At 40.7% G+C, this 12976-nt stretch overlaps 1 protein-coding gene across 2 annotated transcripts in view; it reads left to right on the top strand.

Annotated features, from left to right (window-relative positions):
• trrap (transformation/transcription domain-associated protein) overlaps positions 1-12976 on the top strand; it is a 94658-nt gene that overhangs the window by 61627 nt on the left and 20055 nt on the right. For both annotated transcript variants that reach the window (XM_084741523.1, XM_084741522.1), the window contains 5 exons: positions 58-204; positions 1388-1488; positions 3954-4155; positions 7024-7185; positions 12334-12424. In XM_084741523.1, coding sequence (XP_084597649.1) covers positions 58-204; positions 1388-1488; positions 3954-4155; positions 7024-7185; positions 12334-12424 — 703 coding nt within the window. The remainder of the gene's footprint in view (positions 1-57; positions 205-1387; positions 1489-3953; positions 4156-7023; positions 7186-12333; positions 12425-12976) is intronic.

Here is a 12976-nt window from a genome sequence, read left to right as displayed (position 1 = left end):
CTCAGATTCCTTCTGTCTTAATTGTGACTGTAAAACAAATCCCGCTGTTTTCCCTAGGGTTTGGTGAATGTGGCTCTGGACATTCTGAGTCGTATCCATACCATCCCCACAGTGCCCATTGTTGACTGCTTCCAGAAGATCAGACAGCAGGTCAAATGCTATTTGCAGCTGGCTGGCGTCATGGGGAAGAATGAGTGCATGCAGGTAAGAATGTGCCCTCCTCAGTTTTATTTATTTATGTTGCCCAGTATCACAAATTGAAAATTTGCCTCAAAGGTTTTTTACCACATACAACATCCTCTATCCTTAGATCCTCCTGTATGTGCATATGCAAACATTAACTTACCTGTCTCTTATTCTCCACGTATTTCCATGAAGTTTTACTGACAAAAACAAGTGTGGTATTATCATAAAAAATAGTCACACTTATTTAGTATAATCTCAATACTTCAGAGCACAAGGATTGTTGCTTAGAATTCACCCCATAATGAATAATTTATTACAAATGTCTGTGTGTTAACGGGTGTGTTTGTCATGTTCAGAATCACTCTTGGTTTTATTAGCAAAGCGTGTACATTTTTATTTCATCTGGTTACTAACTCATTAAATATTTTATTGTCAAAATCACTCTCAGGAAAGAGCAAAACTCATTGTACGATCCAATTATGTGCCATCTAAAGAGAATAAATATATCGCACCCATGTAACACCTGCACCATAATGCAGCACAGCTGCAAGAGATTTGGACCGTGGTAATGCATGCTCCAATTTGAAATAAACCAGCCTCTACTGAAGAACAACACATTTGATGCATTTAGTGTAATTTAAGTACTTGAGTTGATTTCTGTTAGTAGTAGCTCGAGGCGTAGTTAGTGGTACTTTGAGTGGGAAAAGTAGTAAGAGCAAGAAGTGTTTGGGGTGGCTCTAGGTGACAAGTTATAGCAGAGAGACTTATAAGAGAGTGTAACTCAGGAGCTTGCTCTTAAGCCCATGGAGTACTCTGATTAATAGAAGCAGTTCAGCACACCACAAGTCATTAAAAGTGCCAGTAGACACTCTTCTCTCTCTTTCTTTCTCTCTTCTATCTCATCTCCTCTGGTTCTCTCTGTCTCTCTCCCGCTACACATCGTTTGTCACAGCAGTACATAGGGGACACCTAATCAGAGGCTCACCATAATGGAAGTTTAGTTCCCTTAACACCTCTTTTCTTACTTCTTAATGAACACCGAGCAGTTTGTTTGTTTTTCACCTGTGATTATGGCCCTGTCTAAAACAGAATGTCCTGGTATCTTTTTCGCGATTCCTCTCCCCAGCGTCCATGAAAGTTTCCTTGCTGTAGTTTGGTTTAAAGTTAAACATGTGTTGTTCACTTTCCCGTCTGTTGTTAGGGTTTGGAGGTGATCGAGTCAACCAACCTGAAGTATTTCACCAAGGAGATGACGGCCGAGTTCTACGCTCTAAAGGGAATGTTCCTGGCTCAGATCAATAAGTATGTCCCTTAGTTCTCCAGCTGTCTTGATCTTTCCCACTTTGTAGGCAAATTTAGATTCGCTTTTTTCACCTCTTTTTTTGTTTTTTACATCTACAGCTCCAATGTGTAAACGTAAATGAAAACAGTATGCAATGATTTGCAAATCCTTTTTGACCTATATTTAATTAAATACAGTACAAAGATAAGATATTTAATGTTCAGACAGATATACATGATTTTTTTGTAAATACACACTTTCTGAATTTGATGCTGGCAGCATGTTCAAAAAATGTTGGGACAGGGTCATGTTTACCACTGCGCTACATCACTTTTTCTTTTGCCAGCACTCAATAATTATTTGGGAACTGAGGACACAAATTGTTGAAATTTGTAATATAATTTGTCCCCCATTCTTGCTTGATATACAACATCAGGAGATCAACAGTCTGGGGTCTCTGTCCTTTTTTTTTTGCGCCACATACTTTCAGTAGGAGACAGGTCTGGACTCCAGGCAGGCCAGTCTAGTACCCAACCACTCTAACTACAAAGCCATGATTCCCAAAAAACAATCTGAAATTTTGGCTCGTCAGACCACAGCCACTTTTTTTTTTGAATTGATGTTGTAAGTAAGTGGTCCCTTAACTCTGTGTGGGTGTGTTATCCCGTTAGGACATGGCAGTCATATTTAATCGGCACTTCTTGCCTCAAGCTGACACACCTTGGAGATTATGTTACTAGGTTACCCCTGTGCCGTGGCTTAGATAATAATGTACATCTGTGTCATCAGTTTGTGACAGCGTCAGTAATGTTTTTTTAGCTGCAGGGATCGCCCGTGGAGCACACGACTGCTCTCTCCACGCTTTGCTGGATACCCAAAGCCACACTCTTTAACACCCCTTCAGCACCCCCTTTTCACCCATCATCGTTGACGTGACATGGCGTCCTGAGGGGTGAAAGACAAATTGAGGAAGGCTTATTAAATGTATATGCAGCTCAATAATTAACTCGAGGCAATTTGCAGGAATCTCTGGGATCAGCAGAACTTGCCTCCACCTCAGCAGGGTTTATTGCAATCATTAAGTTTCCCCTACACCGGGGGAGAATTAACAGCAGAGTGGGGGTTAGGGGTTGAGAGAGTCTTTGTGTGTGTGTGTGTGGGTGCGCATGTGCAACCACATGTGCTAAGGATTTTGGGATCATTCAATTAAACGGGTGTCAGAGATTTGACAGTCTGCTGGGTGCCTGTGCTCCTGTTGAGCCGGGTAGTAGAAACTGTTAATGTACTTTAACACTGGCAAAGTGACTGAGGCAACCCCATTAAGTATTACTGGAGGGTCTTCGGCTCTGACTCCCATAGCAATCAAGCTCCCATTTCTTAATCACATGCCAAAATGCCTTTTATAATAACACATTTTAATTGATTGGCTTGGGAGACTTTTCGCTGCAAGTAAAGTGGGGGAGTAGTTTTGGAAGCACTCCTAAAATGGAGGTCCATTTACCAACTGTAGCTCAGTAAGGCTTTTTCATTGACAGGCCTGTCTCCTTGTTTTGACTGCAGGGTGGTGCGTCTCGGGTGCCTCTTGCATCTTATTTATTAATCAAAGGCTGAAAGGTGTGCGAAAATTATTCAGAGTGCGTGCCAAGGAGTGGTTAGAAGCCGCTTGGCGTGGTGAAAACAGCTGATGATTCAGAATATATTTCCCTGTCAGCATAAATGGCGCAGTCAAAATGTGGGGGGCCCTGCCAGATTTCACCTGCCTATTTCTTTGCCTGCTATTTAACAGTTTCTAAATCGAATGCTCAAAGTGTGACTGTTAGATTGCAGTACTGGGATAAAAAATCCCAAGGAGTCTCAAGTTTATCAGCCTGCAGATTTCTCTAAGCTGTAGCAATGCTCTTCACGGTCAATGTATTTGTATACAGATAAATATAGCCATTACATTGAGGCTTTTACCTTGCTGCGACTCTGTCATTTCTGATAAAATAGGAGGATGTTAAGCTCATATGTCACTCAGTATTAAATGGATTGATTCACACAGTATGATAGGGTTGGTTTCAACTCATATTACAATATAGCAAAAAGCCTGAACCCTTGGTGACATTAATTCATGCTGGGTTAAATGCTTACTCTGTAATGCCCAGGGGAAAGGCCTTGAAGATTACAGCAAATGAAATATGGTGCTTATTGATGTGTAGTACATAATTCAGAATATGATCATCATAATCTGTCTCACACTCTATCTTTCTCCTTTTCAACCCCCCCACCGCCCTCTGCAAGTATTGCATCCATCTCTTTCAACTGCCCTCCTCTCTCTTCAGTGTCCCTCCATATTTTATATCTCTTTTTTTCACTTGGTCCTCCTTCCTCGCCTTCCCCTCCAGCTTACCTCCCTTTGCTCACTTGTCCTTGACAACTCTGGGTTACCCTCAGTCTGTCCCTCAATCTATAATGCTGTTCATCTTCCCTCCTTTCTTGTCCTCAGATCAGAGGAAGCAAATAAGGCCTTTTCAGCAGCGGTACAGATGCATGATGTCCTGGTAAAGGCCTGGGCCATGTGGGGTGACTACCTAGAGAACATCTTCGTTAAGGACCGCCAGCTCCACTTGGGAGTCTCTGCCATTACCTGCTACCTCCATGCCTGCCGCCACCAAAATGAGAGCAAGTCCCGCAAATACCTTGCAAAAGTGAGTACAGAAGTGGGAAGGAGGCCTTTTGTGTGATTATTAGTGCTGCCAACTGAAAGTGGATGAGTTCGATCATCAGTCAACTGAGATTCTCCAATTCAAGCAGTCTTTGTCTTTTTTTGTTGTGTCAGTGTACATTACAGTAATGGGATAAAACAGATAGAGGCTTGCAAAATGCACAGGGATTCTGAGGAAGTCTAAATAAGGGGAATAGTCATTTATACACTTTTATATTAGCTGGTGCACTTAATAAAAAAATCCACTTCACGGCAAGTGCTGGTGATTAACTGATATGAGAAGGTGAAATGAGTGGCCTGTAAACAAGTTTTGGCTTTTGTTGTTTAGCTGTGTATTGCACACAGAGCAATGTGACAGCATGTCAGGCTGTAAACTTTACCAATTGAGTCTCTAAATAACCACAAACCACAACTGTGACGGACACAGAAAAATATCGTAGAAGCTGAGCACAAGTGATAAACTGTAGTAGCTGACAGAGAGGAGACATGCTCTGGTGCTCTAGGATTTTATACCTGAACTATGAGCAGGAGGATGTGCACATTTATGCTGTTTGACTGTGTGGATGTCTGATGTTTTCACATCACGGATAATGAAGAAATACATTTGAATGCAAGTCTTACTGGTAAAAAGTTTTAAAAAAGGTTAAAAAATCTTACTGGTAGGCTAATACAGGAGTTTGTGTGGTGCAAAATTGAAAAAAAAATAAAGGATTGAATCTTTGTACTGATCAGCCAAGTCCTAGTGATCATCCATGCTCAAGTGTGGAAGGCACTGTTGTTTGTTAATCTTCTGTCCTCAGTGGTTGTCCGTTTGCATTGAAACAAGCATGTCAGCAACCACAACTGTGCTATTTTCTAGATGGGGTCAGTTTTAATTCCCTACTTTACTGACCCCATGAAGCCCATATATTATTGGTGCTGATGAGAATAAAGGCATTCCTTTTCCCCCCTCTTCTCAGACTCTGCCACAGTTACAAGCAGAGTGTAGTAATTTGATCGATTATAGTCCAGTGGTAGACGTGTGGATGGGTTCCCACGGTAGATCGATGTTGGTGTGAAGGCCATCCTCTGGCACAGGGGGTTAACAGACTAATGGCCTCCCCTGACACTCCAATCTCATGACCTTCTACATGGAGCAGCCCTTTCTCCAACAGTCAGACCTATGCTGCCATACTTACCAGTTGAGTAAACCCTGTGTGGGAGGTAAAGAAATGGACTCCTTGCTAACAAGCATCCCACCTTCTTACATAGACACACACCAACTCATTCAATACAGCTCCTCCAGAGATTAGCACAGCAGGACCTCTGTATGCTCTCATAATGGGTAAAGCACTGAGACCTGCTGTGCTCTGCCGCTGTACTTAGGTTAGCTGGTTCTCCATAACAGAAAAAGCAGAAACATAAAATCAGATGATCATAGAACAAAATACAAGAAAATTATGACAGATTTAGGCAAATTTTTAGTTAGTTTTTGCATCATTAAAAACAAAAACTGGGTCTTTTTTCTATTATTTATTAATGATTTGCAGGAAGAAGATTGTGAAAACTTTACTAAACTGCCTGCTGGCTCCCTGCTTTCAAAGAGCCACAGGAGAGTCATCCTCACCCTCACTGTCAGGCTTGATAAATAATAAATATGGTCTTGCCACATCCACTGTTAGCATTGGGCATTACTATCATTATCTGTTCTAATAATGGCTGCTACCAGCTTCTCATTCCAATTAGATGTTTTCCTGGTGACCCCCCCCTGGTATTGTGCTGCCAAGCTGGGTTGGCAGTGCTTCATCCTGATGGGTGAAGTGAGATGACCAGTCATTATCAGTAATTATACACAATCTGTGTACTGAGGTTGGCTCACTGAAGAGCGCCTGGGGGGGTTGAGTGGGGTTAATGTCTTCATCATAATGTAGATGCACACACAAGCACACCAGGGGAGGTGAGATCACCTCCACACTGGCTCGGCTTTGATCATATCAAGGATTGCCAAGATGTACTCGTTCATTGCCCCTGCTGTGAACAGTGCCAGGGAGGCAGCAATGGTCTGATTAATGATAGAGACCATACCTCTTGCTCTTGCTACTTGGTGTCTCAGTAGCTACATTATTGTGAACAGAACATTTTAAAGGGATAGTTAGGATTATTTTAAGTGGGGTTGAATGAGGCTCTTATCAGTAGTCAGTGTATTAGCTACAGTAGATGCCAGTTGGCTTGCCCCAGTTAAGAGAAACAGAGGGGAACATCAGCACAGAAGCTAAACAATGAACTGCTGTGGGTGGGGTCAGCAACAAAAGGTATTTTTGCCACTTTAAAACAGTCCACCTAAAAAATCAATATCAGTGTGTATGCTGTATTGAGAATGTTTTCACTGCTGCCCTTCTGCCGTCAGACAACCACAAACTACAGTAATATAACCCACATATCACTCGCTCCAAACCAACCAAAGTCCACAGGTGAAATTAGTAATTTTACCTCCCAGATCTTGGGATTTGCTGGTCTACTGCTGCCTCGATCTGTTAGTTTGTTTATATTATTGTGTGACTTCAATGAATTTGAACTAACCCTTTAACACACTTAAGTCACAGTAACACAAGCAAACTAACAGATTAAGGCCGTGGTAGATCAGCAGCTCCTGTGTTCTGTGAGGTAAAATGACTGATTTCGGTTTATTTAATGGTAAACATAATGCACCCCCACTTCAAATAAGATGAACTATCCCTTTAATGAGACTACCTTGGCAAAATAACTAAACTTTTGCATTTAATTTTTCTGGTTTTCTTCCTTGCTTTCCCTACTTGTCTCTCATCTTGTCTTCACTTTCCACCCCACCTCTCACATTTTTTTTCATCTGTAGGTGTTGTGGCTACTCAGCTTTGATGACAAGAACACTCTGGCCGATGCTGTGGACAAGTACTGCATTGGAGTCCCGCCCATCCAGTGGTTGGCATGGATACCGCAGCTTCTGACCTGCCTTGTTGGTTCAGAAGGCAAACCTCTGCTCAACCTAATTAGCCAGGTAAGGCCTTTTCAGCCAGATTTAGATTCCCATTGAGCTTAAGCTAAAATCCGCTGTTATCAGCTTTTTATCAGTGAAAGCTATGTCAGATATTTTTAGTATTTATTCTAGTTTTAAAATGATTTCTTCCCTCCCCTTGTTGCTTTTTCATTACGGCTTCTCCAGTGTCATGTCTGGATGTCTACTCCGCCCATCTATCTTTCATATTTTATCCCTCTTGGCTTCTTTCATCCATTTGGGGCAGCACATCTGGTTGGTGTGTTAGCACTAGTGCTCATGCACGTCTTTCTAATCAAGATAAATTAACTGCATTCACGCCAAAGTGGCCTCTCTCCTGCTTTCTATTTACCAAATTAAGCATTCAGATTCTTTCACTGTCCCTTTTACAGCAATTTACTGGCTTTCACCGGTCCCTGGTGAATTGGTTTTTAAATTATTTGTTCAAGAAATGATTATAAAGTTAATATCGTACGCATCCGCACTGCGGGAACAGAGCTAGTAATTAAAGCGAGGACTAATTTGCTTTGCTTAATGGAGTATTATTTCCGCACAATTTGAAGAGGGCGATCTTCAAAGAGTAGTCTGCTATAACAAACAGCCATCCTCTCAGCAGAGCAGGAATATTGTATAGAGAGTATGTGAGAAAGTGGAGGATAAAGAGAGAAGAGGGAAGAGACAGGGTTTTAAAATACAAGTGGGTAGTATAAAAGATAGATGCAGTATCATGGAAAGACAGAGAAAGTGTGTGTGATGAAGTGATGATGACTTTGGTAATTCTCTCTACTTTGTATCGTGGAGAAAAAGAGGAGACATCATACTGATCGTTGTTTGTTCAGCTCATTAACAAGCTTGCTTAATGCAAGTTAGCGGTTAAATAAATGAACACAGCAGCAGAAACACACTGAATCATTTGTATTTTTGTTTTTAACTTGGATTTTTATATATCGCATTTAGCTTTGTAGGTGTTTCGTCTTATCTGGAGGACACTTGTGCAAGACACATGCTTGTTACAAGGTTCGAAGTTGTGACCTCATGGTTACAGTTGAGTCACTTAAATCAGCATATATTTGAATGGATGTCAGTGGGTGACCAGAGATTTTATATCTACAGAGATGAGATTTAGACCTCCCTTTGTTCTGCTATGTCACCCTGTAATGACTGAAGGGTAAAAGGTTGGCACCCTATTCTTCATCCTCTTTTTTTATGTAAAAAGAAAACCACATTTTAATGCATGGCAGGCTTTGTCTCTGCCGCTCGCCTGAATTATTTAGAGTTTCTCTGCGGCGGCGGGATGTTTAAAAAACGTATGTTGAAATATTGATGAAGGTGAGGAGAAGAGTGCCTGGGGGCAGGCGGGAAGATGAATCAGAAGTTAACAGAGAATCTCAACACCTCTCCCCACACGCGCTCTCCCACCCTCGCGCTGCCTCCTCCTTGTCTACCATTCGCCCTCTTCCCCTCAGCCCACCTCAGCTTCGCCAAAATATGACATTTCTTATCTTCCCATTAGTGGGCTGATCTCTGGTTCCTCCTCTTCCTCTCTGCCTTCCTTCCTCTTTCATCTTTAATGCTGCTGTTAGCTGCCTCTTAGAACTCCCTTTTCCCGTTACTTCTGACTGTAGCTCTTTCTTCTCTCTGTTTTTGAGCTCTGCGAAAAGGAGAAAATTACATTTACTTTATTTGCAATTTGTAAAATTGAGAAATTACAGGAGGGCAGTGTGTAAACATTTGCAGAATTCAGTATTGCAAATGTGCCTGCATTCAACTTACAAAATCTTTCCATAAATGTATTCACTTGACTTCTTGATATGCATAGTATCTTGTTGTCACAATTTCAAATTTAAATTAAAAAATAGACTGAAATGAGCCAATAATGCATCAAAATTAGGGGCATTTTTATTTTCTAAATCCATGATAGGATTTGTTTTTCGATTTTAAAGTCACAATTCGATTAAATTTTTCACTTTAAACTTTTTTTAGCACTGATGACTATGACATGGAGTCTAAAAATACCTGGAAATGCACCAATTCTGACTTTGATTTTTGATTTTGAAATTGAGAGACTGAAATCGAAATAAAAAGAACAATCTGTGATGCTCCTAATAATTTTTTTTCCTCCTCACCCCCACATTCTTGCATGCGTCTGGAACATGCCTGATGAAAAAAGCTCTTAAAACTCAGACAGAAAAATGAAATAAATGAAATAAGTTTGTTTTTTTTGCATTAAATAAGTTATTTAAATTTGACCCTATGGCCTTAGTATGGATGCTAATGTTGTAAAGGTAAGTGATAGCTGTCAGGGCATAAGTCCAGTGGTCTGTTGATCTTTAGTAATTGAGAATTGATACGGCATAGATGTCAGTGCTGGAAAAAAATGTTCAAATCAAAATTATTGTGAGCTTATAAACAAAAGTCAAGTTGGATTGTGAATTTTGAAAATCGTGGTACCCCTATACTGTGCGTTTCTGCAAATTTGCAGGAGGAGGTGACAAATAAGTTTTTCATGACCGAGGCTGTGACTTTTTGTACTTGGAAGCATTGTAAAGATGCCTGCACTTTAGCCGCAAAAGAGCAGTTAAAGGATTTTGGTGGTGGCTGAAGCAAAATTACCTCCCCACTGAGGAAGTACGAAGTGTTTTCTTAGATGTAGTTCAATGTAATGATAGTTTTCATTCTTCCCTTTTGTATCGTCTCCAGGCTGTCCAAGCTTTGACCTGGAGCAGCAGCTTTCAGCATGTAGTTAATCCTATCTGTCTCCCCTGCCTTGGTGCTGTCTTTACAGCACTTCACCGCTGACTGCCCGACCATGTAGAGTTACAAGGATCGAGGGAGCTGAGTCTCTTGAAGAATTTGAGACCTTCTGGCATCTGGAGCGGCTCTTTTAGTAGTCCAGTCTAAGCAGAACTACAGTATGTTCTAGTTTGCCGTGGGCCAACCCATTCTCACTGGAAGCTTTAAACTTGAGCTAGTTTTTGTGTAATCTTGATTTGTGTATTTTGAGAATCCCTCTGAAGGCTTGGGCTAGATGTCAGAGGTATTTGGATAGAGACAGTGAGCTTAGAGGGTCCAAAATCCATTTAGCCTTAGGCTAAATTGTGAAAGAAAGCTTCTTCTCTTTGTTTCTCTATCTCTCTGCTTTATCCCCCTCCACCAGCACCACCATCCATCCATCCATCCATCCTCAACCCACTTTTACTCATATTGAGCTCAGTTTTATTGTTGAGATGTGGAGGTATCCCTTTCTGCCCTGCAGGCGTATAGAGGGGCTAGAAGGGATCAAGTAGCTATGTAATTGCAGCCTATGAAATTGTGCTCCGAGACCTGAGAGAACCTTGTGGTTTGGTCCTCCACCAATATCCAGTGGGCCTTAAGCCAGGCTCACAGATCTCTCCCACCTAGAAATTCAAGGAAAAAATACTGGCTAATAATAACTAATTTATACCATTAAATTTGAATGTTTGTGCTAAAAAGTGTAAAAAACACTATTTTACAGAATACTGTGATTAAAACGAAATAAAGTAAATTAAGTTAATAAATGAAGATGTTACTTGTGTTGCTGCTGTGTGGCACTTCCTTGTCACAAATAGTGCACCTTGCTGTTTTTTTGTTTTTTTATCTACAGGTAAAGAGTACAATTACGCTACGTTTCCTTTCTGCCATTCTCTCACAAGCTTGATGTGGAAGTGTGTCTGTCTCACGTTTCACTGGTTTTCACAAGCATGTGACATGGGCCAGCTGAAACACAGCACTAACATTATACAAAAACACGGAAAACATTTGGAAGTGATGCAGCCCACACATTTTGTATTTATATAATCTTATTATCAATATTTTTTAACCTTGCCATAGAGGAACCTGAGTGCTCAGACAATCCCACACATTACAAACTTCCAAGTTGCCATATTTTCTTAATCACTTATTTAGACATGATTCTAAAAATAAGCATAATAAGAATATATAATATGTCGATTATAATCTCTCATTTCTTTATATATAGAATGTTACTCTGATTATATGGATGTTTACAAAAATGAACCTTATTTTAAGATCCCCACCATTGAACATATTCAAAAAAGAACAAGACAGCGATTGTTTTACCTCTGCTTGTACTTTAAAAACATGACAGATCTCTATTCTCGCCTCTGTAGAATTTTAGCAAGCTTTGTCACAGCTCATGTTCTACCTTTAGGCACTCGCTTTGTACAGTCACAGCGATAGCCAAGATGTGTCGCAGTGGTCGCCCTCTCATGTATTAGAGTGGCATTTGGTGACAAACGTGGAATTGGTATTGTCACCACTCAAAGGAGGCGTTTGAGAATTTGTTCAGAGCTTTGACTGCATATTCAAGACTTTTATATAAGGTGTTAAACAGTGTGCATTTGCACAGACGCTTTCCATATTGCCTTCTGAGGTTGTAGGACTACATGAATGGATGATAAATGAAAGAAACCTACCATAGACGAATATGCCCTTTCTGAGTAAAGTAAAAACTGAAAGAAAAATATCTGCAAGCGAGTAGCTTGCAAACTTTTTCTGAAGCGTGGGTTTTTAGTTAATTTCTTGGTTTAGTAGCAGGTATTTTCAGTGAATACAGAATATTGATTTCAGAAAATTATGCAGCTTGGATGCTAAACTACAAGCGATGTATCCTATCTTCTGAATGAACTGTGAACCGGAAACAGATATATAAATTATACACCAAAGGCAGAAACTGAATTCACCTGCTGCATCACTTATCAAAGACATCCTTCTCCACCAAGTTTGAGGTGAATTTGCTCTGTGTTTAAAACTTAAAATCTCTTATGTCCTGACTTCTGCCATTAAGCCTTCCAATGTTGTCAGTGACTTTTTTTTGAAAGTCTTGAGGGCAATTTCATCATCAGTCACATTCAGTTTTGTAATTCAGCCATGATGTGTTTTTAACTTCCCCAACTCCCCTGACTCAAAGCTTCAAACACTGCCTCTGTTACAAGCAGAGGTCTCTGGCTGTATCAGTATGATCTCTCTCTCTTTCTATGACACACAAACAGTATCTCTCTGTCTCACTCTCCCTCCATTTCCTCCTCCTCTGCCTCCTCTCACTCTCTCTTTTGTGGTCCTGAGGGGGAGTCTTTGAAATGTAATCTGTGACCCTCTTTTATCTGCTAGGTGGGACGAGTGTACCCCCAGGCTGTCTACTTCCCTATCCGCACCCTTTACCTGACACTCAAGATCGAGCAGAGGGAGCGCTACAAAAGTGGTGAGTAAACACGGCTGGCTGTATTGTATTGCCTCATTATACCACACTCAGAACGTTAAAAGCTCTTTTCTACTTCTACCATGCTGAGTCAGTAAATGCAAAGGGGAGGTATAGGTAGAGAAAATGTGCTCTGCAACAATAACTTCCCAGAGCTGGGAGGGGCTTATCTACTGCTTCCATATTATTACGGTACTTAGGTGGATCTGATGTATTGTGATTCTTAAGTATTGTGATTAGATATCAAGAATCATACACTTCTCTTACGTATAACATAATTCATGTCTCCCAAACCCTGGAAAAAGTGGTAAATAAAAAACTTTTTGAAGTAGACTGCCACATTTAGCTGTTCCTGCACATCTAGCTAGTGCCAGGAGAAAATAATAAATAAAATAGGATTAATAGAGCCCCTGGCTGTAGTTTTAAACCCACTGGGTTTTGACCCTTTGAGTTTTCTGTAGTTCCTCCGTGTGGCTGTTGAAACCACAGTAAAAGATTGAGTTAGCACTGTGAAGTCAGCAGCTATTTGTTTGAGTCCACAGAGCAGAGGATGTT

Source organism: Lutjanus erythropterus, chromosome 17 (genome assembly GCF_056507025.1).
Source record: "Lutjanus erythropterus isolate fLutEry1 chromosome 17, fLutEry1.hap2, whole genome shotgun sequence".
NCBI lineage: Eukaryota > Metazoa > Chordata > Actinopteri > Lutjaniformes > Lutjanidae > Lutjanus > Lutjanus erythropterus.
Note: the sequence above shows the minus strand (reverse complement) of the source record. Positions and strands in the feature narration are given on the sequence as shown.